Source organism: Choloepus didactylus, chromosome 12, assembly GCF_015220235.1.
Source record: "Choloepus didactylus isolate mChoDid1 chromosome 12, mChoDid1.pri, whole genome shotgun sequence".
NCBI lineage: Eukaryota > Metazoa > Chordata > Mammalia > Pilosa > Megalonychidae > Choloepus > Choloepus didactylus.
In genome coordinates, this window is record NC_051318.1 from 18,320,243 (window position 1) to 18,346,850 (window position 26,608).

At 36.3% G+C, this 26,608-nt stretch overlaps 2 protein-coding genes and 1 non-coding gene across 8 annotated transcripts in view; all 3 read left to right on the forward strand.

Moving 5' to 3' along the window:
• Nucleotides 1-16,586, forward strand: part of XPO4 (exportin 4) — a 131,378-nt gene extending 114,792 nt beyond the window's left edge. For 3 of the 5 annotated variants that reach the window (XM_037800004.1, XM_037800005.1, XM_037800006.1), the window contains 4 exons: nucleotides 8,228-8,358; nucleotides 8,879-8,996; nucleotides 9,407-9,499; nucleotides 11,542-11,739. In XM_037800004.1, the coding sequence (XP_037655932.1) occupies nucleotides 8,228-8,358; nucleotides 8,879-8,996; nucleotides 9,407-9,499; nucleotides 11,542-11,739 (540 nt within the window). Of the gene's footprint in view, nucleotides 1-8,227; nucleotides 8,359-8,878; nucleotides 8,997-9,406; nucleotides 9,500-11,541 lie in introns of those variants that run through there. The other 2 variants (XM_037800003.1, XR_005211088.1) reach the window with 2 other exon arrangements.
• Nucleotides 16,587-20,530: 3,944 nt separating this feature from the next.
• Nucleotides 20,531-26,608, forward strand: part of EEF1AKMT1 (EEF1A lysine methyltransferase 1) — a 41,677-nt gene continuing 35,599 nt past the window's right edge. The window contains exon 1 of one of the 2 annotated variants that reach the window (XM_037800630.1): nucleotides 20,531-20,692. The gene's annotated coding sequence lies outside the window, so the exon portion shown is untranslated. Of the gene's footprint in view, nucleotides 20,693-20,720; nucleotides 21,419-26,608 lie in introns of those variants that run through there. The other variant, XM_037800632.1, reaches the window with a different exon arrangement.
• LOC119507501 lies at nucleotides 24,999-25,114 on the forward strand. The gene has a single exon (XR_005211259.1). It is a non-coding gene; the product is annotated as a U5 spliceosomal RNA (small nuclear RNA).

Genomic DNA, 26,608 nt, shown 5'->3' on the forward strand with positions numbered 1-26,608 from the left:
AAATAGACTTCAAATGCAGGGATGTTTTGAGAGACAAAGAAGGCCACTACGTACTAATAAAAGGGGCAATTCAACAAGAAGAAATAACAATCGTAAATGTCTATGCACCCAATCAAGGTGCCACAAAATACATGAGAGAAACACTGGCAAAACTAAAGGAAGCAATTGATGTTTCCACAATAATTGTGGGAGACTTCAACACATCACTCTCTCCTATAGATAGATCAACCAGACAGAAGACCAATAAGGAAATTCAAAACCTAAACAATCTGATAAATAATTAGATTTCACAGACATATACAGGACATTACATCCCAAATCACCAGGATACACATACTTTTCTAGTGCTCACGGAACTTTCTCCAGAATAGATCATATGCTGGGACATAAAACAAGCCTCAGTCAATTTAAAAAGATTGACATTATTCAAAGCACATTCTCTGACCACAATGGAATACAATTAGAAGTGAATAACCATCAGAGACTTAGAAAATTCACAAATACCTGGAGGTTAAACAACACACTCCTAAACAATCACTGGGTTCAAGAAGAAATAGCAAGAGAAATTGCTAAATATATAGAGACGAATGAAAATGAGAACACAACATACCAAAACCTATGGGATGCAGCAAAAGCAGTCCTAAGGAGGAAATTTATAGCACTAAATGCATATATTAAAAAGAAAGAAAGAGCCAAAATCAAAGAACTAATGGATCAACTGAAGAAGCTAGAAAATGAACAGCAAACCAATCCTAAGCCAAGTAGAAGAAAAGAAATAACAAGGATTAAAGCAGAAATAAATGACATAGAGAACAAAAAAAACAATAGAGGATAAATATCACCAAAAGTTGGTTCTTTGAGAAGATCAACAAGATTGACAAGCCCCTAGCTAGACTGACAAAATCAAAAAGAGAGAAGACCCATATAAACAAAATAATGAATGAAAAAGGTGACATAACTGCAGATCCTGAAGAAATTAAAAAAATTATAAGAGGATACTATGGACAACTGTATGGCAACAAACTGGATAATGTAGAGGAAATGGACAATTTCCTGGAAACATATGAACAACCTAGACTGACCAGAGAAGAAATAGAAGACCTCAACCAACCCATCACAAGCAAAGAGATCCAATCAGTCATCAAAAATCTTCCCACAAATAAATGCCCAGGGCCAGATGGCTTCACAGGGGAATTCTACCAAACTTTCCAGAAAGAACTTACACCAATCTTACTCAAACTCTTTCAAAACATTGAAGAAAATGGAACACTGCCTAACTCATTTTATGAAGCTAACATCAATCTAATACCAAAACCAGGCAAAGATGCTACAAAAAAGGAAAACTACCGGCCAATCTCCCTAATGAATATAGGAGCAAAAATCCTCAACAAAATACTTGCAAATCGAATCCAAAGACACATTAAAAAAATCATACACCATGACCAAGTGGGGTTCATTCCAGGCATGCAAGGATGGTTCAACATAAGAAAATCAGTCAATGTATTACAACACATTAACAAGTCAAAAGGGTAAAATCAATTGATCATCTCAATAGATGCTGAAAAAGCATTTGACAAAATCCAACATCCCTTTTTGATAAAAACACTTCAAAAGGTAGGAATTGAAGGAAACTTCCTCAATATGATAAAGAGCATATATGAAAAACCCACAGCCAGAATAGTACTCAATGGTGAGAGACTGAAAGCCTTCCCTCTAAGATCAGGAAGAAGACAAGGATGCCCGCTGTCACCACTGTTATTCAACATTGTGCTGGAAGTGCTAGCCAGGGCAATCCGGCAAGACAAAGAAATAAAAGGCATCCAAATTGGAAAAGAAGTAGTAAAACTGTTACTGTTTTCAGATGATATGATCTTATATCTGGAAAACCCTGAGAAAGACGATACACCTACTAGAGCTAATAAACAAATTTAGCAAAGTAGCGGGATACAAGATTAATGCACATAAGTCAGTAATGTTTCTATATGCTAGAAATGAACAAACTGAAGAGACACTCAAGAAAAAGATACCATTTTCCATAGCAACTAAAAAAATCAAGTACCTAGGAATAAACTTAACCAAAGATGTAAAAGATCTATACAAAGAAAACTACATAACTCTACTAAAAGAAATAGTAGGGGACCTTAAAAGATGGAAAAATATTCCATGTTCATGGATAGGAAGGCTAAATGTCATTAAGATGTCAATTCTACCCAAACTCATCTACAGATTCAATGCAATCCCAATCAAAATCCCAACAACCTATTTTGCAGACTTGGAAAAGCTAGTTATCAAATTTATTTGGAAAGGGAAGATGCCTCGAATTGCTAAAGACACTCTAAAAAAGAAAAACGAAGTGGGAGGACTTACACTCCCTGACTTTGAAGCTTATTATAAAGCCACAGTTGCCAAAACAGCATGGTACTGGCACAAAGATAGACATATAGATCAATGGAATCGAATTGAGAATTCAGAGATAGACCCTCAGATCTATGGCCGCCTGATCTTTGATAAGGCCCCCATAGTCACTGAACTGAGTCATAATGGTCTTTTCAACAAATGGGGCTGGGAGAGTTGGATATCCATATCCAAAAGAATGAAAGAGGACCCCTACCTCACCCCCTACACAAAAATTAACTCAAAATGTACGAAAGATCTCAATATAAAAGAAAGTACCATAAGACTCCTAGAAGATAATGTAGGAAAACATCTTCAAGACCTTGTATTAGGCAGCCACTTCCTAGACTTTACACCCAAAGCACAAGCAACAAAAGAGAAAATAGATAAATGGGAACTCCTCAAGCTTAGAAGTTTGTGTACCTCAAAGGAATTTCTCAAAAAGGTAAAGAGGCAGCCAACTCAATGGGAAAAAATTTTTGGAAACCATGCATGTGACAAAAGACTGATATCTTGCATATGTAAAGAAATCCTACAACTCAATGACAATAGTACAGATAGCCCAATTATAAAATGGGCAAAAGATATGAAAAGACAATTCTCTGAAGAGGAAATACAAATGGCCAAGAAACACATGAAAAAATGTTCAGCTTCACTAGCTATGAGAGAGATGCAAATTAAGACCACAATGAGATACCATCTCACACCGATTAGAATGGCTGCCATTAAACAAACAGGAAACTACAAATGCTGGAGGGGATGTGGAGAAATTGGAACTCTTATTCATTGTTGTTGGGACTGTATAATGGTTCAGCCACTCTGGAAGTCAGTCTGGCAGTTCCTTGGAAAACTAGATATAGAGTTACTATTCGATCCAGCTATTGCACTTCTCGGTATATAGCCGGAAGATCGGAAAGCAGTGACACGAACAGATTTCTGCACGCCAATGTTCATAGCAGCAATATTCACAATTGCCAAGAGATGGAAACAACCCAAATGTCCTTCAACAGATCAGTGGATAAAGAAAATGTGGTATATACACACGATGGAATACTACATGGCAGTAAGAAGGAACGATCTCGTGAAACATATGGCAACATGGATGAACCTTGAAGACATAATGCTGAGCGAAATAAGCCAGGCACTAAAAGAGAAATATTATATGCTACCACTAATGTGAACTTTGAAAAATGTAAAACAAATGGTTTATAATGTAGAATATAGGGGAACTAGCAATAGAGAGCAATTAAGGAAGGGGGAACAATAATCCAACAAGAACAGATAAGCTATTTAACGTTCTGGGGATGCCCAGGAATGACTAGGGTCTGTTAATTTCTGATGGATATAGTAGGAACAAGTTCACAGAAATGTTGCTATATTAGGTAACTTTCTTGGGGTAAAGTAGGAACAGGTTGGAAGTAAAGCACTTATCTTAGGTTAGCTGTCTTTTTCTTACTCCCTTGTTATGGTCTCCTTGAAATGTTCTTTTATTGTATGTTTTTTTTTTTAATTTTTTTTCATACAGTTGATTTAAAAAAGAAAGGAAAGGTAAAAAAAAAAAAGAAAAACAAGGAAAAAAATATGTAGTGCCCCCTTGAGGAGCCTGTGGAGAATGCAGGGGTATTGGCGTACCCCACCTCGATGGTTGCACAGACATAGGGGACCCGTGGTTTGATGGGTTGAGCCCTCTACCATAGGTTTTACTCTTGGGAAGACGGTTGCTGCAAAGGAGAGGCTAGGCCTCCCTATACTTGTGCCTAAGAGCCTCCTCCCGATGCCTCTTTGTTGCTCAGATGTGGCCCTCTCTCTCTAGCTAAGCCAACTTGAAAGGTGAAATCACTGCCCTCCCCGCTACGTGGGATCAGACACCCAGGGGAGTGAATCTCCCTGGCAACGTGCAATATGACTCCCGGGGAGGAATGTAGACCTGGCATCGTGGGACGGAGAACATCTTCTTGACCAAAAGGGGGATGTGAAAGGAAATGAAATAAGCTTCAGTGGCAGAGAGATTCCAAAAGGAGCCGAGAGGTCACTCTGGTGGGCACTCTTACGCACACTTTAGACAACCCTTTTTAGGTTCTAAAGAATTGGAGTAGCTGGTGGTGGATACCTGAAACTATCAAACTACAACCCAGAACCCATGAATCTCTAAGACAATTGTATAAAAATGTAGCTTATGAGGGGTGACAATGGGATTGGGAAAGCCATAAGGACCACACTCCACTTTGTCTAGTTTATGGATGGATGAGTAGAAAAATAGGGGAAGGAAACAAACAAACAAACAGACAAAGGTACCCAGTTTTCTTTTTTACTTCAATTGCTCTTTTTCACTTTAATTATTATTCTCGTTATTTTTGTGTGTGTGCTAATGAAGGTGTCAGGGATTTATCTAAGTGATGAATGTACAACTATGTAATGGTACTGTGAACAATCGAATGTACGATTTCTTTTATAAAAAAAAAAAACAAACACTCGCATCTAAAAAAAAAAAGAAACTATATATGCTTGAAGTTTAAAGACATTTTAGACAAGAATGTGCCTCTGATTTAATTAAGGAGTTGTATCTGTTGAGTACACATGAAAGTATTTCATTTTCTGTTACTGTTACGTGTCATTCACACTCATGTATGCAGCCCAGCAACAAAGACCCTCACTTAACTGTCTCTTCCTGGCCATGATTTCTGCATCCATTGATGCATTAGTGACTAATTATGTGAAGGAGTTCTACAGAAAAAAAAAATCTGTCCTTTTAGAAACTGAGTTCTGATGTTAGCTGTTTTGACTTCTTCATCAGCTTATGTGTTTTTGTCAGATACTTTTTTTTTAAAATGCAATTTTATTGAGATAAATTCACATAACATATAATCCTTCAAAGTATACAATCAGTTCTTCACAGTATCATCATATAGTTGTGCATTCATCACCACAATCAATCTTTGAACATTTTCATTACTCCAAAAGATAAAATAAAAATTAAAATAAAAAAGAACATCCAAAACATTCCATTCCCCTCCTTCCCCCATTGTTGATTTACCTTTTTTTTAAATTAAATTCAGTTTTAATGAGATATATTCATGTACCGTACAATCTCTATGGTGTACAATCAACTGTTCACAGTACCATCACATAGTTATGCCTTCATCATCCCAATCTATTTTTTTTAATTAAATTCACTTTCATTGAAATATATTCACATACCATACAGTCATCTGTGATGTACAATCAGCTGTTCACAGTACCATCATATAGTTATGCCTTCATCACCCCAATCTATTTTTGACCCCTTTCCTTATACCAGAAAGAATAATAAGAAATAAAAGTAAAAAAGAACACCCAAATCATGCCCCGCATCCAACCCTATTTTTCATTCAGTCTTTGTCCCCATTCTTCTACTCATCCATCCATATAATGGATAAAGGGAATGCGATCCACAAGGTTTTCACAATCACACTGTCACCCCTTAAAAGCTACAGTGTTATACAATCGTGTTCAAGAGCAAGGCTACTGGGTTGGAGTTTGATAATTTCAGGTATTTACTTCTAGCTTTTCCAATACCTTAAAACCTACAAAGTATTCTCTATATAGTGTGTAAGAATGTCCACCAGAGTGACCTCTCTACTCCATTTGAAATCTCTCAGCCCCTGAAGCTTTTTTTCGTTTCATTTCACATCCCCCTTTTGGTCAAGAAGATGTTCTCAATCCCATGATGCTGGGTCCAGATTCATCCTCAGAAGTCATATCCCATGTTGCCAGGGAGACTTACACCCCTGGGAGTCAAGTCCCACGTAGGGGGGAAGGCAGTGAGATCACCTGCCGAGGTGGCTTAGCTAGAGAGAGAGGGCCAAATCTGAGCAACAAAGGGGCACTCGGGGAGATTCTTAGGCACAGTTATAAGCATTTCCCTGTTAGGCTGTGCTCTAAGATTCAATTCTGAGTTTACCCATAGTAGTTAGTCCATACTGGTGAGGCATTATAGTGTTTGCGTTTGTTTCTGGCCTACTTCACTGATCCATTCACCTCGGGGTACATCTCATTCTCATAGTTGCTCAATATTCCATTGTATGCATACACCACAGTTCACCATTCTGTTCCTTAGTTGATGTACCCTTAGGCCACCTCCATCATTGCAAGCCATGAATACTGCTTCCATAAACACCAGTGTGCAAATGTCCATTCATGTCTCTGCTCTCAGTTCTTCCAATTACTACCCCATAATGAGGCAGCAGGACATTATGGCTCCCACATAGCTTCTTGTGGAACCACCACACCACCCTCCAGAAAGGCTACACCATTCTGCCCTTCATCACTAGTAAATGGGTATATCCCTCTCTCCATGTTTTCTTCAGCACTTTTACCTGTGTTTATATTTTTTACTACAATTTTATGGAGATATATTCACATATCATACAATTATCCACAGTGTACAGCCAGTTGTTCATGGTATCATCATATAGTTGTACATTTATCACCACAGTCAGCACTTGAGCATATTGATTACTATGAAAAAGTTGTGGTTTTTTTGGTGAATAATAAAAAAGATAATAAAAAGAAACATAGAATGTCATACAATACAATAGTAAGGACAGAAGACAACACCACTACCAAGAATCCCATCTCCCTCATTTAACTTTAGTATATTGCCTTTGTTACATTTAATGGAAGCATATTACATTGACCATAGACTTCAGTTTGTGATACTTTTTAAACAAAATTCTCAGATTGGGAGATTGAGCAAAGGAAGGCATTTTCCAATCCACTCCATGTAGAAATAGGATGCTAAGAAGACCAAGACTAATGCAGTGTTTTAACTTTTACTCATTGTACTTACATTGTGCCATGGTTTCAGCTCAGAATTAAGGGTGTTGATGATGCTGCCCTTTCTCCTCCCCCCATGCATTCCATCAGGAAAAGAGAGTCTCTTATGTTGAGTTGTCATAGGGGGAAGAAGAATGGGGACAAGGACATGGATGGAGAGGAAGAGGGAAGGCGTGAGGTGTGTGTGCATACATGTGTTACAGCAAGAGAGGGAGAGAGAGGTAGGAAGGGAGATGGAAATAGAGAATCATTTGGAAGTAGTGTGAGAAGAATAAGAATGCTGTTAGATTTCCAGGATAGCAGGAGCTAACTGTAAATTTCTCTCCTGGAGAAATGTCTCTTAACTGTTGAAAAGGGTACTGAAGACCCAATGTTTGTTCAGTAACTAGTAGGATGAGGAAGTTTAGTCAACTCTATATGTTGATTTGCATTTAGGGTTTGTTTTTGTTTGTTGTTTTTTGTTGTTTTTGTTGTTTTCTTTCCCATCAAATAAACCATTAAACATTTAGGTCTGTATTTTCTTAAGTGAAGTTAAACTATAGATTACCTTCTTTTACCTCAGTTCTCTAGGACTGTCTAATTAAGAGTGTTCAGCTTTGGAAATGTGAAGGGCTGAACACTCTGTTCTCTGCATAGTCTTAACAATTTGTGTTATCTCCTTGTATTTTTCCAACATACTTTTCCATTTGCAAAATAATTTTATTCCCAGGTCATTTAATAATTTTATATTTGGCTTGTTTATTCTTTCAAGGTAGACATAGAATATCTAGAATTGACTGTAGCTTTTACTAACTGTACAGAAGACCATTGTTTCTACTTTATATTACTTTCATGTTAATTACTGAAAATTTCCTGTATTTTAACTTATTTTTTAATTTAATTATGTCTTGTTTTCTATCTCTTGTACATATTTTAAAGAAACCATTATGTTGAGAGACTGTCAGTTATTACTGTATGTTATTAGATTAATGCAAATAAAAATTATTAAATGTCTAAATATTTAATATTTCTTTTTCAGTTCCCAACCCTTTGTAATCAATACTACAAATTAATCACATTTATCTGTGAGATATTTCCTGAAAAAATACCACAGCTTCCTGAGGATCTGTTCAAAAGTCTGATGTACTCCTTAGAACTAGGAATGACATCATATCCTTTAAATGAACATCATGATCAATTGTCACTTGGAGGAAAAGATCTTACCTGAAGGAAAGTTTTTAAAATTTGAATTTTTGTTTCATCTCTGTAACTATCCTAATTCTGTATTTTACTATGCTGTCCTTTGCTAATTCACTACTTTCTACCTTCTCTCAAATTCTGAAGCATTTGGATGCCAGTCCCAAAGTCATTCTTAGAGCCCCAGTCAGTAATATCATATACTATTGCTGGATCTCTGGTTGTAGTTCCCTGACAGCAAATATGGCTTTTTATCAGTTGTATGTGTCATAAGCAAAAATAAGCTAAAAATCTGACCTTGACTTAAAATACTGGTAAACCTTTGAAATCTCCTCTCCTTAAATTAGCCAGTAAAGACATATTGCCCACTAGTAAATAATTTATCTGTATTCATTTCTAGAAATTGCCACCTATTTGATATTGGCTAAAATGTTTTGCTCTTTTGTAAGTCAAGTATATCTAGACTAGTTTGTTCTTTGACATTCTTGATCACAATGAGTTCGGAGGTTTGCCAGCTTTGCTTGGAGGCCTTGACACCTTTAGCTGAACAGTGTGCAAAAGCACAAGAAACAGATTCACCACTTTTTCTAGCAACTCGGCACTTTCTTAAGGTAAGATGTTTGGGTGATATGTGGCAAAGTCATCTGCTTTGATAAGTACAAGTAGTGCACATAATTCTTCATTCAAATGAAGAAATGCATACGACCTTTCATAGAGGAAGAAATAATTACTTTTTTACCCACGAGATCAATTTCATGGACACATTTTTCTCATCCATTTTTATTCTGTATTCTTGAAAGTTAATGTGATAAATGTAACAAGGAATTTGATAATTTGATTATTCAGTACACTACAGCAAGTAAGAACATCTGTAAGTTATCCTTGGATATTTTATTAAACCACTTTCTTTAATTTTTAGATTAATAAATAACTGCCATCCCTCTTTCAGAGTGGGGAGGGGGCTTGGAGATTTTGTTATCAATGTTCATTTTTATTAAGAAGTCTTACTATGTAATTTCAGCTGGTTTTTGACATGCTGGTTTTGCAAAAGCACAATACTGAGATGACAACTGCCGCGGGTGAAGCTTTCTACACTTTAGTGTGCTTGCATCAGGTATTGTATAACAGATCTTTTCATGTGCCAGTTCTGATTCAGGATTGCAAAGAGGGTGTTCAAATGATTGATACTTCCCATTCTTTCAAGATTTGCAACTCTGCTTCAGTTCTATTTCAGTGAGGCAATATTCTTAGCCTCCTCATTAGCCCTTAACTTTTTATTTTATATTTATCTGACAAGCTATTTGTCAGTTAATAAGCATTCCTTTTCTCCTTATGAACCATCCCTTGCAATGATTGCTCCCCAGAGCTTGTCCTTAAACTGCTGTGCTAGGAATCAGGAATATAAACATGAATGAATGGATACATGATTTTTTTCCTTGAGAGGTCAAGGTGAGCAAAACAGAATTAGGAGGAGAACTGCCTTCAGAAATTATGGAACACTTCAAGAATCCATATATTATTTCATTTTGCTTTGTTGAGCCTTTAAAGATGGAAGCATTCATTGAATTGAGGTTAATATAACAGAAAAAAAGTTATCCCAGCTTACCTCTCTCCTTTCCTTTGCTCGAATAGGATAGGTACCCACCAAATGTATGAGTCATACTGGATCTTCAGCTATATCAGTTTCCCATCATCCTTTCCCTTGCACATCTACACCTCCCCATCTGACCAACTGGCTACAGAAGCTTGGACACTTTTTATGCCACCACATGAATATGCAGGCCTTAGTGCTTGCTCTGGCTGGCTCGCAGTGTTTGATGTATTTCCCTTTTTAAAAAAATAGGGTTTGGGGAAGGTCTGCCCTACGACCTAAAGGCCCTTCCTACAAACTTCCTATACCATCTGTGTGCCAAGCTTGAAGGTGCTCTAGGACTCCATTGCTTGCTCTCTCCCAGAGAGACCACTTTCTGCAGATGTTGCCCGCTTTCTCAGGTCTGTAGCTTTTCTCTGTCATTTGCTTCTGTGTTCCTTACTAGGAAGGTAGGCTTCTTGTCTCCATATACATTTGCCATTTTTAGTCTGATTGCCTTCTTTTCTTGCTTCTGTCCTTTCTTCTTTTTTTTTTAAACATTTAAACACAGGGACTTGGGAATAGCTCATAGCTTATCCTCCTGGTCTGGCTCCTAAAGCACTAGCTATCATTTCTTGTGTACAGAGAGGTGATGTGAGATACTTGGTTCCCTGTGAGCAGGAAGATTAGGGCAGTCACCTGGCTTCATGCTGTGGGTGAAGGGTTGGGGTGCTACACCTTACTACTTTTTTCCTAATGTAATTAACATTTTGTTTCACCTTTTTGGGCTGTAATGATATCCAAAGAAGCTAATGAAAAATAATCACAGCCCAGCTTTTTTTCAAGAGAACTTATTTTGGAAAGCTGCCCTGGTCTAGCTTCCCTAAACCCCCAGCCACTCCCCTGTATAAATCTTTATTACAGAGGATAGAAACCCCACCCCTGCCAAATTCTTATGTTTAGTAAGGTCCTTTTCCTGCCCTTTCTCTGAGAGCCGCTGGGCACAGGGCAGGTCTGGAGCTACATTTGCACAGCTCCTCCCAGTGCTCTGCCTCCACTCTGAGAAAGGACACACATGCAATCCTCCTCGAGCCCCCAGCTGCATTTGTGGGTCTGCTCTCCTCAGACTGTGTTGCCAAGACACCTCCATAAACCTCTGGAAAACTGCTGAAAGTTATGTTATAGACTTCGGTTACGTATAAAATGCAGAACAAATGAGAGATGCTGTGAAAAAACATGTGAATAACATACTTTGAAAATACGGAAGAGGCAACCCAATAAACTCTTTATTCACGTGGGCTCTGAGTCAAACAAACTGCCTGGATTCTTGCTCAAAAGCAGTGCAATCTTGGATATGTTACTTAATCTTGATGTAAAAACCTTTATGTATAAAACTGGGAATCCTACCAGATAGAATTGTAAATAGTAAATGAGTTTATGTGAAAGGTTGGAACAGTACCCAGAATATAGTAAACATTAAAATGAGTTGTCAGACCCTGCCTTTTAGGATCTCACAATAGAGATCACAGAGTAGTACAATATTCTGACGAAGATGTATTTTTATTTAATTGTTGTTTCTCCAATAGGCTGAATATTCTGAATTGGTTGAAACACTGCTGTCAAGCCAGCAAGACCCAGTTATTTACCAGCGATTAGCAGATGCCTTCAACAAGCTCACTGCAAGCAGCACTCCTCCTACGCTGGATCGGAAGCAGAAGATGGCCTTCCTAAAAAGTTTAGAAGAATTTATGGCAAATGTTGGTGGTCTCCTTTGTGTAAAATAAATAGCAAAACTTTATGCTTAATTTAGAGCCTTTCTGCAAAGTGCACTGAATTGCTGAAGGTTGACTCGAGTCTTGTTCCTGTTCCTCAGTTCTTTGACCATTTTGGAGTTTGGAGAGTCTGAAAGTTTGATATGTAATGCAGTGAAACAGGCGAGATCAACTTAAATCAGCTTCTGCTGTTAGGTGTTAGCCACAATCTGTCATTCACATATGTGTTGTAGGTTTTGAATGGAGATCTTAAAATTTCAAAATGAAATTCCATATATGTGCAAACACATATGGGCACCATGAAATACATATTCAGTGCCTTTTCCCCTTTTATCAAAACTTAAGTGGCTAGCCAAAGTTTAGAATTTTTGTTATTAAATATTGGATGGATGGATGCTAGGCCAATGTTTCTTAAAGGTTTTCCATGGATCACTGCATCTCTTGAGAAGCTTGTTGAAAAGAGATCCTTGGGCCCAACCCTAGACCTTCAGAATTTGTGGTTCTTGGACCCTGGGATCTTAATTTTAATAAATTCTCTGTCATCACCCCAAAAGTTTTTAGATTTAATGCAAATGAATTGAAAATTCTTTTGTGCTTTCAAACTTGTTTCTTCCCTTTGACAATTAAGTTTGTCACTCAACAGGAAGAAAAAAAATCACTGGGTGTTTTTTGGCTTCTTTTTAGTTCTGTCTCTCTTTCTTTATTGTAACATCAACTTGGTGTTGCAGGTTTTGTGTAAAACAGGTCTCTTATCATGCTCTGAACTTGAGGAGGAAAATACATGTTTATTTTTGTTCCATGAAAAGAACTTTAGGAACTGTAGCCATTTCATTGCCTTAATTTTAAAGAGTAAAATACAAAAAAAGACAGATTTGTTTTGGGAAGAAATCAAATCTTGATGCTTCAGAGTTGGTTTAAGGTGTTAGCTGCTATGAACCTGTTGTCCCTTTTGATTGTGTAAGTATTTATGTGGGTTTATGAGTGAAATGAAAGACTCATTCATGTGTAGGCTATCTTTGAGTGTGTTTCTGTCCAGCCAATAGCCCATGGCCAACAATCTACTCTAAACGGCTCGCTCAAGCAATAACTATTTTAAAGGATGTAAATTACTGATGCATACAGACTGTTATATGCTGGGGCATTAGGGGCAATAATTATGCGAGAGTGGGTATGATACTCATTTCACAGGAGCCACATCAGTTTTATTTAAAAGATTAAAAATTCACTTCAGATCCTCTAGTTTGATTTGTAATCAAGATTTTTGTTCTGCTGCCATTTCCCCCTTGATTTTGTGTGCCAGCTTAATTATGGAATTGAAAGTTCATTTTATAAACTGCAGGCATATGAAAGTCTAACCAATACAATACCAGAATCACACCACACAGTGACAGTTGAAGGACTCTGTAGTACAAGTGCACTCTGAAACTGGTTTGGAGGAGTGGCCTTTCTCTGTGTTCTTGACACCTATATGCTAAACTATCGTCTGAATATAGTTTGATATCCACATTGCATATAGCATATACTTCTTCACATGTGATGCTCTGCAGAACTTTATATAACTCTGTATTATTCCAAAACAATTATAGTTAACAAAACTGGAGCATCTAAATTACATCCAGCCTGTGCATGTGACACTACATATGAGTGAATGCAAGGCCTAGCACCATAACTTCGCAAGGAACATTTCTCTTTTAACTTTATCACCATTGAATAACAAATAACAATTGAGGTAGAGCAAAAACAAAAGACTGCTGAGGTGGGGGGAACTAATCACTTCATGAAATACACATTTTTTTTTGTATTTTAAAAAAGTACTTTGAACAATGCATTATTTTTAGATTTCTTCTTTTTTCACTTAAAGAACATCTGCAACAGTAATCATGTTGTTTTCCATTGCTCTTGATTTTTATTTCTCAGCTCCTTCAGGCTTTCTCAGTAGCTATCAGTTATTGTGTTGTGTGTGTGATATAGTTCCTTTGCCAAAGGGCACTGAAACAAGCAACTGACTGGATAATCCACTGGTCATGACACAGCTGTAATCACATTGTTATGACAGATAAAAATGAGTAGGGAAGGAATGCCTTGGTCAATAAAAAGGAATCTGTATTTAATAACTTATCTAGACGGAAATGTATTTGCTAAATTTGCCCAGATGCCATTATGATACTGCAATTTTATTAAACCTGTTTTAATTAAGACAACTTTTACTTCAGATTGGACCAAATAATACTTAAGAGATCACCAGAATGTTGATTAATGGGAAACTGGGGAAAGAAGGGAAAAAAACCCACCACCACCTTTTAGGTAAAGGAGATGCCACCACTTAATTAGTGGTGGCTAGACAATTTTCAGGATGTTTGTGTATGTGCTTGCCTGGTTTCATATGTGTTTAGTTTTTTTAGTTTGGGCCTTTTTTTGCTTTATTTTGTTCAGTTTTATCTTTTGCTATGTTTATTAGCTTTTCAGTTTTGTTTTGTTTTTTAATGTTGGCCCAGTGGGTGTCAAAAACACTGGCTTAATTCTCATACATTGATTTTTTTCCTATTAAGATTGACTATTAAGTTGTTGAAAGACTTTTAAAAACAAAAACCCTATTTGTGCCCTTTTTATACATATATGTTAAAGGAACATTGTCAAGTATTTGGTTTTTAGATTTTTGTGTTTTATAAAATTTCTGTTGTTCATATATTATTTTTTAACCTCTAGTTTTCAATTTGTCCCTTGTTTGATTTACTTCTCATTTTATTTTCCTTGGCCCATTTGTTTCCCAAGGCACAATCTCTAGGAGGTCCCAAGAACAATCACTGAGGACTTGGTAGTTTTATAATTTGTATTTATGTAACAGCACCTCTGTCTATGTTATTGAAGCTCTGTTAAACGTGTTGGTTTCCTTTTCTGGTCCTTCTGCAGAGGGATAGCTGCCTCAATAACTGAACTACTTGACAGTATTTGACAGTAACCTTTGCAACAATTATTTAGGTCTTTCTCCCTTGCTATCTCATAATCTGTTGGAAGTCAGTGACATGTTAACACAACTGCATTAAATTTTCATCAGGTGTAGACTATGATATTTTATGTTAACAAAAAACTTCACAATATTTTTTTTTCAAATTGATTTTAAGAACTCAGTCTTATTTTATTGTAAACTCTGTATCTAATTATATTATATTACTCTGTTCAGATGAGATAGCTACTTTTTTCCCTGCAATTTTCATTTCAAAACCAAGCATTTATATGATTTTCCTCCATTCAACATTAACACTCCCCTTTAATTTTTTTCCTTTACCTAAAATGTCAAGTCTCTACATTTCTAATATCACCATGTTTCTCATTTCTGTTAATACTTGTGTGGACCCCACAAGTATTGAAAGGAATTAGCTGTAAATTTCCAGGATCTCAAGTTTGAGTTTCCTAACATCCAGTGTCAGTTGAACCTATAAAATATTTTTCTCTTACAATTTCACTTGTGTTCTGTATGCCATCTCTGTCATAAAGGTGGTTGTCATTAGATCTTACTGAGTTTGCTGTCTGTGATGGATGCTTATGGTTATTGGTTCCTAAATAAAAGATTAACCTCTTAAGTCAGAAGGAACCTCAGTACTTCTTAGGGTTGTTTTCTTTTTCAGTCAGGGAATAAGGTACTGATATGGGTTATGCGTTTTTAGCAATTTTCTATAGATTCTTCTACAAACAACATAGCTGAGTTGAGGAAATAATGTTTTAAATTATTTTTAAATGTAAGTGGATATTCTCTGATTTGGTAACTTTTAAAAATACTGCATTTATGAATTCTTTAAGAATTGGTTTTCTAAAATTAAAACAGGTGTAAATTAGGCATATTGCTGAGTTTAAATTGATCTGAATGTACCATGGTTAAAGTTGAATTTTAAATATCTTTTAATTTAGATGTAAGAAATGTGAAATATGCCCAGTTGAATATAATGGGATCCCATGACATGTAGCCAAAGAATATATTTGGTTCAGGTAAAGATATAAGCCTCATACTAATGGGCATCCATTCTGTTTTAAGGAGGATGGATGAGGAGATCTGTTCCTGGCCTCCAGCTCTATGTGTAACTCTTTCTAAAGACTGAAATATTCCAAGGTGGCTTTGGTGGTGATTTCTTTGTAAGAACTGGGAGATATGTCTTGCCCATTAGGTTCAGAGGGCTTCCTCCCACAACCATTCTGAGATATCATCCACTGTGGTTTGTTCTTATTCCAAGGCCTTCCTGGCAGTAGAGAGGTTTTGTTTTCTCTTTTTCACTCTATATTCTTAGCCCTCTTAGCTGTTAGGAGCTGTCTTCTATGTACTAATAGCTAGTTTTTCTGGCCTGAAAATAAATAATGCATCTGCACTATGTACCTAATGGGGATCTGACCTACAGTGTGTTCTGAGTACAGGCTTCTTGGCGTGGTATCTTTAGCCACACAAAATTATGATAAACTGCAAATATTGGTATTGTGATTTGATTCTCTGTACAAAAAAAGAAGGTCTATGCAGTGAGTTTGAGGTTTAATGGTCACAAAATGTTAGCACTGCTACCATTCAGCACGTGTAAATTTTTTAAAATTTATAAATATTAAAATTTTAAACTTACATTAAGGCTTTTCAGTTTTTTTAAGACACCCAGGGATGAATATACTGTTTAAATTTTTACCTCTTTGAACATAACTAATGAAGGTATAAAGTTGCATTTAATTTTTCAAAAGATGCTGCAGTATGATTTTAGGAAGTAAATCAAGGCTGTGTGTTAAGCCAGTTACACAATGAATATTAAATTGATAAAACTTTATTTGTATTTTTAAAATCCATAAGTGGGAGTTAAAATGTGTCTTCACTAAATATTTTTATTACATTTTTGTTTTGACCATGTGTGATTTGTTCATGGGTATTTAGCTAGACTGTTTTATAAAACTTACTGAAATGGTGCTAGTTCATTTACCAACATAGGGTGATTGACACTGGAGACATTACACAGTCATAAAATAATTTTAAAATTTAAAAAATGAGGAAATATTGTATAGATAAAATAAAGATATGCATTATCTTCTAGAAGAACCTCCAACCTTAATAGAATTTCCAGTATTCAGAAGAAAAATCAAAATTTTACTTACATTCTGTGATATTTAGCATATTTAATTTTACTGTAGTCTTAGAAGCTAAAAACATTGGATATTTGTAGTAAATGGTTTTAATGCTTTGAAGTCTTTCCTTTTGGCTTTTTAGGGAAAGTGGAGAATTACCATTCTGCTGTATGCTCCACAGTCTTTCACCCTTTGCCCAATGTTAAATCCCATAAACATATGCAATGAAAAGTTATTTAAGAAAGAAAATGCACTTTGAAAATATATTTATTTTAAAATTATTTTGCTTTGAATGTGCATTGATTTATCCTGGTATTTCTTCTTCAGACTTGATTCCAGTCAAAAGAAAAATTAGGTTAAGAGGACTAGTTGGAGTATGTCTCAAGGTTTTGTTTCCCCTCTTTTAGAACTAGGGGTGGGACCTTAGGCACAGGTGAATCATCTATCATTTGAGAGACCCAGAGATGATTTTAAAGGCCCCAAATGTAAAAGTCCATTATTGTTTTATGAAAACATCTTTAAAATAGTGGTGGTCTCCAAAAACATCAGAGGTATATATTGAGTGGTTCATGAATGGTGTCTTTGGCTTGTTAATTAGATTATGAAACTGTTTTTAAATATAGGTTCCCAGATTGGATTTTGTACATTCCGTGTAATCTCAAATGGCAGCTCAGTTTTGGCTTTATAAAAAATCAAAGTAGAAGTAAAGGGCATATTTGATGAAATGAGAAAATCCTTTGCTTGAAAATTCCATAGAGACTTGCATACTGTCTCAGTCCTAGCCCATCAATCAGCATCCCACTGAGCACTTACCTTGTAAATTATTTTTACCATCTAGCTTGACAGTATACTGAGGTCAGTCATAGATTATTTGTCAGAGTTGATGAAGAAACTGAAGCAAAGAAAGCTTATTCCTGTAAGGTTGTTCTTAATTTTTGATAGTGTTCACTCCTGCCTCCTTTGCCAGATTAGTCTTTAAATATTCTTCTCAGGCAGCCCAAGATCTTGAGCTGTAATCTTCGTTTGCACACTGCTTATAAGTGTGTTGCCCTTGATGATCGTTTCCGAGGACGGGCGTAATAAAGCTGTTTGAACCGTTAGAGTACAGGGTGGGGGCAGAATGACCTAGATTCAGTTCCTGACTTATCCACTTAGCATCTACATTAATTTCTAGGGGCCTGTCATCCATATCAAGGGATCATAAATGTTAGTTCTTCTTCCCAAAGAAAAATTTTAAAACACTGTGATGTATAAAATATATTAGTACATGCTTAATAAATCTCATTCCATTAAAAGATTATTTCTAAAAACACTTTTTGTTTCATTAGATAAATGGTCCTAACACAGAGTCTAATGCCTGGTAATCATTAATTATTTTTCAGTACTGTGATATCTTCACATCCATTCAATGTGATTTTACAGATCAACCACCATAGTGGTACTTTGATAGAATTCATCATACTATTTACTATATATTTTTAAAATGAGAAAATAAGTCCATTTAAGTCCACAGTTTTGGTTTCCATGGAATATGCTCCTAGTATTCTTCCAACAAAAAATTCCTAATAGTGATTCCCAGGTGATTTTCATCCATCACTAGTTCTTCCTAACTTAATCTGTTATTAAATAAGTCTGAGAAATAAAACAAGTTTCTTTGCTGTTTGACTTCAGTGCACATTGTGAAGCCCTAAGAGATCACAGTAATATTTTCCTCCACTTAGTTAATAAAAGTCTTTGTTCTCAAAGCATCTCATGGAACTGGAATTCTAGGAATCACCCTTTGTGGCATGCTTCGGATAATTTCTGAGTAATTTGTGATAAAGCACTTGGAAGAATGCACCTGAATCTGTTTGTTGTAATTAGAGGTAATTATAGGTAATTAATATTTATTTTTTAGAACTAGGAAAGCAGCCTAGCTTTGTCCTCATTTTGAGATCTTTCTAGAGTGATCTGTTTCTATTTTATGCCATTTCTACAATGAATTTTAATTATAAAGAGTAGCAAGATGAACAAAAGTCATTCTGAATATACAAACGAAATAATCCTTAATTAAAATTCATTGGGTCCAGTTTAACGTGACAAGTAATTTTCCCTTTACTTCAGTGAGAATTACTTTGCCTTTGATAACTTCAATTTTTATGATTTGTGAAAAACATTAAAGTATAGTGCAAACTTTTCACCAGGGAAACATTAATCTTCATGTAATTAGTCTTCATGTACTACTGACATGCATGTGAGGAATCAGCACTTTTGATGCATTTATAAAGATTCAAACTCCCTAACATCTATGGTCACTTTAATTATAAAAATACTGTGTAGTAATACACATTACATCCAGTTAACTATTGCATCTTACATGCTTTTAAAGCAATCGAAGCTTTGAAAGATTAATAAGATCTATTTCAGACCAAAAATAATTTGCTTTAACATAAACTTTTCTGTTAAGTTATAAACCAGCAGTTTCCTATGTATAGAATACTATTTCTGTAAAAGAAATATACTGCCATGAAAGTTGATTATTAATTGCTTCTTGGTTTATGTTCATTGATTTCTTTTTAAGTTTATGTACTTCCTGCTCCTTTGCCAAATTATTTGGCTTAATAGACTTGTCATCAGTTCAAAGTAAAAAAAAAAAAGTTGAAGTATGCTGTTGCTATAGACCTGAAAACAATATTTAAAATAGGAATTACGGTATTTTATGAACTACTGGATAGCTCAGTTGGCAGCTGATTAAATTCATTTTTATCATTTTTATCATTGCCTCATATCAGAAAAGATGTAAAGCTGCTCAGCCGAATATATAAAACTTAACAATATAATGCAAGTGGTAAAGAAGTTGGAGGGAAGAAAAGAACATAATATAGATTGCTTTGGGAATGGAGACTATATCACATATGACTTGCTAACTGCCAAGGTTTAAAGGAATCTTACTAAGTGCCTGTTATCTGCCAGGTATCATGCTAGATGTTTCAATATATATTGATCAAGGTATGCTACCCTGTGAAGACTGAAAAACTAACCATGCCAGCTGAGGAAAACATATCATTTTCATATTTTTAAGTCATTTTCATATCTTCCAATCATTTTCATAGAGAATTTGTTGCCTCCCAATTAGATTAGCAGCCAAATTTGTAGCTGGTCTTTTCAGTTTGAAGAAGATAGCAGTCTAAATCATCTGTTCCACATACCTATCGGATCTTGCACTCATTTAACTCTTGCATTCTTTGCATCAAAACCAAGCATGAAGAGTGCATATGGATAGACACATTAACCACGTTATTTTAGGAATACAAGTCATAGAAGGAAATCTGATTAAAATGCACGTTTTTTTTTTTTTTTTTCAGGTTGTAAAAATTTTTTTTCTAATCCTATCAATGGGTGTAAAGTCTCAGTTAACTTTTCTGGACAGACAAACGAGGTTTTCTGATTGAGTAAATTTCTCAAAACCTATAGCTGCTCAGTACAAAAATAGTTTCTAGGAATGTGTTTAATGTGAATGGAATCTAGTTAAAACCGTAAATATTCAATTGTCGCCATTCTTGGAGGCAATAGATGAGAAAGAGATGAGTGAAGGAACAGTTCCCAGCTAATTGGTCTTCGTGGACTGTATAAACGCCCGGATTGAAACTCCGCCCGAAAACTCACCCAACCGTCCAGAAACATCAGCGTGCACGAGGTTGCGTGCGTGCGTGCGCGTGCGCGGCCTCGGCCGGCCCTGCCCACTGCTCGTTCAACTGGTGGTGAACAGTCGGTGCCTTAAAGCCGACGTCGGCTCCGTGCTTCCGCAGGGGGTTTGCGCGTGCGCGTGCGCGAGCAGGGCTTCAATCTGCCTTGCCCATTATTTTCTGCCCGCGCGGCGACGGCGTATAGTTGACGGGTGAGTGAATGGTCGGCGCCAGAAAGCGTCTTCCTTTTCGCTGCCCATGGGCCCGTGAGGTGATAATAGGTCGTTTCCTCATCCTTTCTTCAGTGGAATGAAGGAGTGGTTTCTTTACTGGTGGCGGGAAGTAGCAGATGACCTCGCGCTGAGCTGAGACCCGCTCTAGTGAGGAACTGGCGTCGGGAAGGTGTCGCGCGGCCCGCAGGCTCCAGCGCTCCCAGGGCCGACGTCCCCTGCGGCTTCTGTGCTGCTGAGGAGGGAAAATAAACTCGTGAGGCTAGGGCCGCATGCGGCGAGCCGACTTCCTCTCGAGCAGAAATAACCTGCCCCGCCCTAGGCCCGCGGTCCTCTGCGTCCGATAAATGCAGCTTGAGAAATGCCCGGCCGGTTTACTTGTTTAATACTTGAGGGCGGCCATGTGTTCAGTAACTGTTGATTGGAGGATTTACGAGACAGTCCTGTGCTAGGTTGGAGGTGGACGAGGGAATGGGGCATTGGCCGTGCAAACAGTAGATGTGGTGCAAGGGTGAGTGCTGTGATTGGTGGACTACAGAGTACAATAGGATCAAAGCGGGGCGCCCACCCCGAGGATGGGGGACGGGTCTGGGAAGACTTCCCAGAGGGAGTGATGTGTAAGACCAGAAACTTGTCTTGATAGAGGTTGTGGCTGCCTGGGAGTATAGAACTCATCGCATTGTACATTGAAGATTTGCCTTTCACTAGGTAATTTGACTATTTTTTAAAAAAATTAAGTAGGATTTTAGTAAGCGAGAGGTTAGGATCTGTTTCAGGCAGGGGAACTCTAAATGCAAAGGTGAAAAAAAAATTATATCCCAACCTTTTCTGAGTGTAAAATCATCTAACTATATTTGAGATGTATTTAGAGAACATTAGGCCAGGCCATGCTCTTCGGATCAGAGGTGAGGCTTACACACTGCCCCAGATGTGCCCAACAATTCGGTGAGTCAGGGATCAGTCTTAGGTTAAAGCTCTGTCCCGTGGATCACACTGCCTTTGCAGAAGGCATTATAGTACTGTGTGAAATTGTACAGTAGGGAGTCTTGCTTTTAAGTAAATTTGGTATGTGGAAATTGAAGAACTGCATGTGCGTATACAGTTGAAATGTGATTGGATTAACACGTTACTTCTTAGGATTGCAGTAGTGATATAGAGTTAAGTACTCTAAAGAAATGGAGGTTAAGCACAGCCCATTAGGAGCCTGCTGATCCCTGCTGATGCTGTTCATTAATGTGTCCATCCCTTCGCTCATACTGTTAGTTCTTTCCGTAATCCTCACCCTTCATCCTTTCCTCTGCCTCAAGACCAGGTTTAAATGCCAACTGCTATTTGACTTTTCTCTTCTTCCTTTTCCTACCCATGCTGTGATCCCATGGCACTGAGTAGTACTCCTCTAACAGAGAACTCACCACATTATGGGAATTATTTATCTGTCTCTTTTTGTGTAGAGAAGGGTTGCTCAGCCTTCCCACTATTGACATTTTGGGCTGGATAATTTTTGTTCTGTAGTCTTGCCTGTAAAGTGTAGGATGTTTAGTAGCTTTGCTGGCATCTGTTCATGAGATACCAGTAACAACTTCCCCTGTTGTGACAACCAAAAAATGTTTCCACACATTGCCAAGAGTCCCTTGAGAGGCAAACTGGCCCCTGGTTGAGAACCACTGATCTACAGTATGTGCCACATGAGGCTCAGGGTCAGTTTAATAAAAGTGTAACAACACTGCCCAAACTCCTGTGGATTTGAAAATCCCTTCCACAGCAATCTCAAAAACCTACTTATAAATTTTTAAGAAAATGGAAAGTATGTCATAAAGTAATGGCTTAAATAAAAAAAAATTAGTATATTAATTACTAGGGTTCATTGAATTTTATCTTTAGTAACATTCATTATATAAACATTAACTTTTCCTCATTTAATGAGTGATGCACCTGGGAACTCATTTAAATAATGTAGGAAACAGTTTTTGATTTGCTAAAATTGCAACTCCCTACACTCTCCATATGTTCCCCCACTGATCTTATCACCATCTAACATTTCATTTATATTGTTTATAGTTTGCCTCTGCCCTATTACAAAATGACAGGAACTTTGAGTCCCCAACCCAAGAACAATGCTTAGGACAGGACAGGGTAGTGCCTCAGTAAATGATTATCAAATTAATAGATTTGATATACTTTAAAATATACTTTTATTTTGTCAAATCCATGTTACAATATAGATTGGGATTTCATTGCCTTTTGCAGGCATGAAAATAAACAATTTTCTTAAACTGCTCTTTAGAATTCTTTTGTTTTTGCACTTAACATCAACTGGTTTCTTTCTCCTTATTTTTAGGAAAAGTTCTAGAGAAGTTGTAGGTTTAGAAAAATCATGTGTAAAATAGAATTCCCATGTATTACCCTATTATTAACACCATGTATTACTGTGATACATTTTTTGCAATTGATGAAAGAATGTTTTTGTAATTGTACTATACATAGGGTTCACTGTATTGCATAGTCCATGGATTTTTTAAAAAAAATTTGTTCTAGCACCATATATACAACCTAAAATTTCTTCTTTTAACCTTATCAAGTATATATTTCAGTGCTGTTATTTATGGAACAATGTTGTACTACCATAACCACCATCTATTACCAAAATTTTTCCATCATCCCAAACAGAAACTCTGTACAATTTAAGCATTAACTCCCTATTCCCTACCCTCACCCTGGCCCCTGTGACCTGTGTTCTAGTCTCCGATCCTATGAAATTAATTGTTCTAATTATTTCGTATCAATGAGATCATACAATTTTTGTTCGTGTCTAGCTTGTGTCACTCAACCCGATGTCTTCAATTTCATCTATGTTGTAACCTGTATCAGAACTTCATAACGTTTAATAGCCAAATAATATTCCATTGTGTGTATTCACCACATTTTGTTTATCTATTCATCGCTTGATGGCTACTTCAGTTGTTCCATTTTTTGGCAATTGGATATAATGCTGCAATGAATGTCAATGTGCAAATATCTATTCTAGTCCCTGTTTTCAGTTCTTTTGTGTATATATCTAGGAGTGGGATTGCTAGGTCATATGATAGCTCTATGTTTAGCTTTCTGAGAAACTGCCAAACTATCAGTAATACTATATTTAACTTTATGAAGAACCACCAAACTGTCTTCCATAGCAGCTGCACCATTTTGTTCCCACCAACAATGAATGAGTGTTCCTATTTCTGCCCAACCTCTGCAACATTTGTAATTTTGTTTTTGTTTTTGTTTTTTTCATAGTAGCCATTCTGGTAGGTGTGAAATGATACTTCATTGTGGTTTTTATTTGCATTTCCCTAATGGCTAATGATGTTGGCCATCTTTTCATGTACTATTTGGTCATTTGTATGTCTTCTTTGGAGAAATGTCTGTTGAAGTCTTTTGACCATTTTTTTCATTGGGCTTTTTGTCTTTTTGTTGTTGAACTGAAGAATATATTCTAGATATTAAATTCTTATCTGATATGTGGTTTCCAAATAGTTTCTTCTATTGTGTAAGTTGGTTTACTTTCATGATAAAGTCTTTTAAGTTATGAAAGTGTTTAATTTTAATGAGGCCCCATTTATCTATTTTTTTCTTTTTTTGCTTGTGCTTTGGGTGTAAAGTATAGGAACTGTTGTCTAGAGTAGGTCCTGAAACTTCTTCCCTATGTTTTCTTCTAGGAGTTTGATAGTTTTGGTTCTCATATTTAGGTCTTTGATCCATTTTGAGTTGATTTTTGTATATGATGTGAGATAGGGGTCCACCTTCATTCTTTTGCACCTGAAGATCCAGTTTTTCCAGCAGTGTTTGTTCAAGAGACTATTCTTTCCCAAATGAGTAGTCTTTGCCCCCTTGTCAAAATCAGTTGACCATAAATGTAAGGGTCGATTTCTGAGCTCCCAATTTGATACCATTAGTCTATGTGCCAGTACCATCCTATTTTGATTATTGTGGCTTTGTAATAAGTTTTAACATTGGGAAGTGTGATTCCTCCAATTTTCTTTTTCAAAAAGAATCTTTGGTTATTGGGACTCCTTACCCTTCCATATGAATTGGATGACTGGCTTTTCCATTTTAGCAAAGAAGGTTGCTGGAATATCGATTGGGGTTGTATTGAATCTGAAAACTGCTCTGGGTAAAATTGACATCCTAACAATATTTAGTCTTGCAATCCATAAACATAGGTCCTTTCATTTATTTAATTCTTCTTTTATTTCTTTTAGCAGTGCTTTTTAGTTTTTGTGTATAAGTTCTTAAAGAATTTAATCATATACTCTGGTTTCTCTTCAGATTGTATAAATCTTTTGCCTTTTACTAAAGATTTCCGTGGAGAGAAACAATTCTGAGTTTATACTCATTTTTTTGAGGTCCTGCGTCTCTAGGACTAATAATAAAGTATAAGTATAGATGGTTCTAGAAAAAAAAATTAATCCTTGGTTAAATTTATTCCTAGATATTTGATTCCTTTTGTTGCTATAGTAAATGGATTTTTTTTTTCTTGATTTCTTCTTAGATCTTTCATTACAAGGTACAGAAACACTACTGATTTTGGAGTGTTCATTTTGTACTCTGCCACTTTTCTGAATTCATTTATTAGCACTAGTAACTTTGTTGCTGGATTTTTCAAGATTTTCTGTTTGCAAATAGGGAGAGTTTTACTTCTTCCTTTCTAATTTGGTCGCTTTTTATTTCTTTTTCTTGCCTAATTACTCTGGCTAGAACTTGCAGTATGATGTTGAATAATCGTGGCAACAGTGGGCATCCTTGTCTTGTTACTGATCTTGGAGGGAAAGCTTTCCATCTTTCACCATTAAGTATGATGTTAGCTGCAAGTTTTTCAGGTAGGTCTTTGATCTTTTTGAAGAAGTTTCCTTCTATTCCTAGTTTGCTACGTGTTATCAAGGAAGGGTGCTGGATTTTGTCAGATGCCTTTTCTGTATCAATTGAGGTGATAATGTGTTCTTTTTTCCTTCATTCTGTTAATGTGATTCATTACATTAATTGATTTTCTTATGTTGACCCACTCTTGAATAGCTGTGAAAAAATACACCTGATCATGGTGTATAATTCTTTTAATGTACTGGTGGATTTCGTTTACTGGTATTTTGTTGAAGATTTTGGCATCTATGTTCATAGGAGATACTGGTCTTAATTTTTTGTTTTTCATGGTATCTTTATCTGGCTTTGATATAAGAGTTAGGTTAGCCTCAGAGAATGAGTTAAGGAGTGTTCCCTTCTCTTCAATTTTTTGGAAGAGTTTGAGCAGGATTGTTGTTAATTCTTCTTGGAATGTTTGGTAAAATTCCCCTGTGAAGCCATCTGGTCCTGGGCTTTTCTTTGTTGGGAGATTTTTGATTACTGATTCAATCTCTTCACTAGTTATTGGATTTTTTTTTAATAATTCAATTTTATTGAGGTATAGTCGCATGCCATGCAGTCATACAAAGTGTATAATCAGTTGTTCACAGTACTACCATATAGTTGTGTGTCCATCACCAAAATTAATTTTTGAACATTGTCATTACCACACACACAAAAGTAATAAGAATAAAAATTAAAGTGAAAAAGAACAATTAAAGTAAATAAGAACACTGAGTGGTTTTTTTTGTTTTTTGTTTTTTGTTTTTTTGCCCATTTTTCTACTCATCCATCCATACACTGGATGAAGGGCAATGCGATCCACATGGTTTTCCCAATCACACTGTCACCTTTCATAAGCTGCATTATTATACAGTCGTTTTCAAGATTCAAGGGTTCTGGGTTGTAATTTGATAGTTTCAGGTATTTACTACTTGCTATTCCAAGTCATTAGAACTTAAAAAGGGTTATCTATATTGTGCATAAGAGTGCCCAACAAAGTGATCTCTCGGCTCCTTTTGG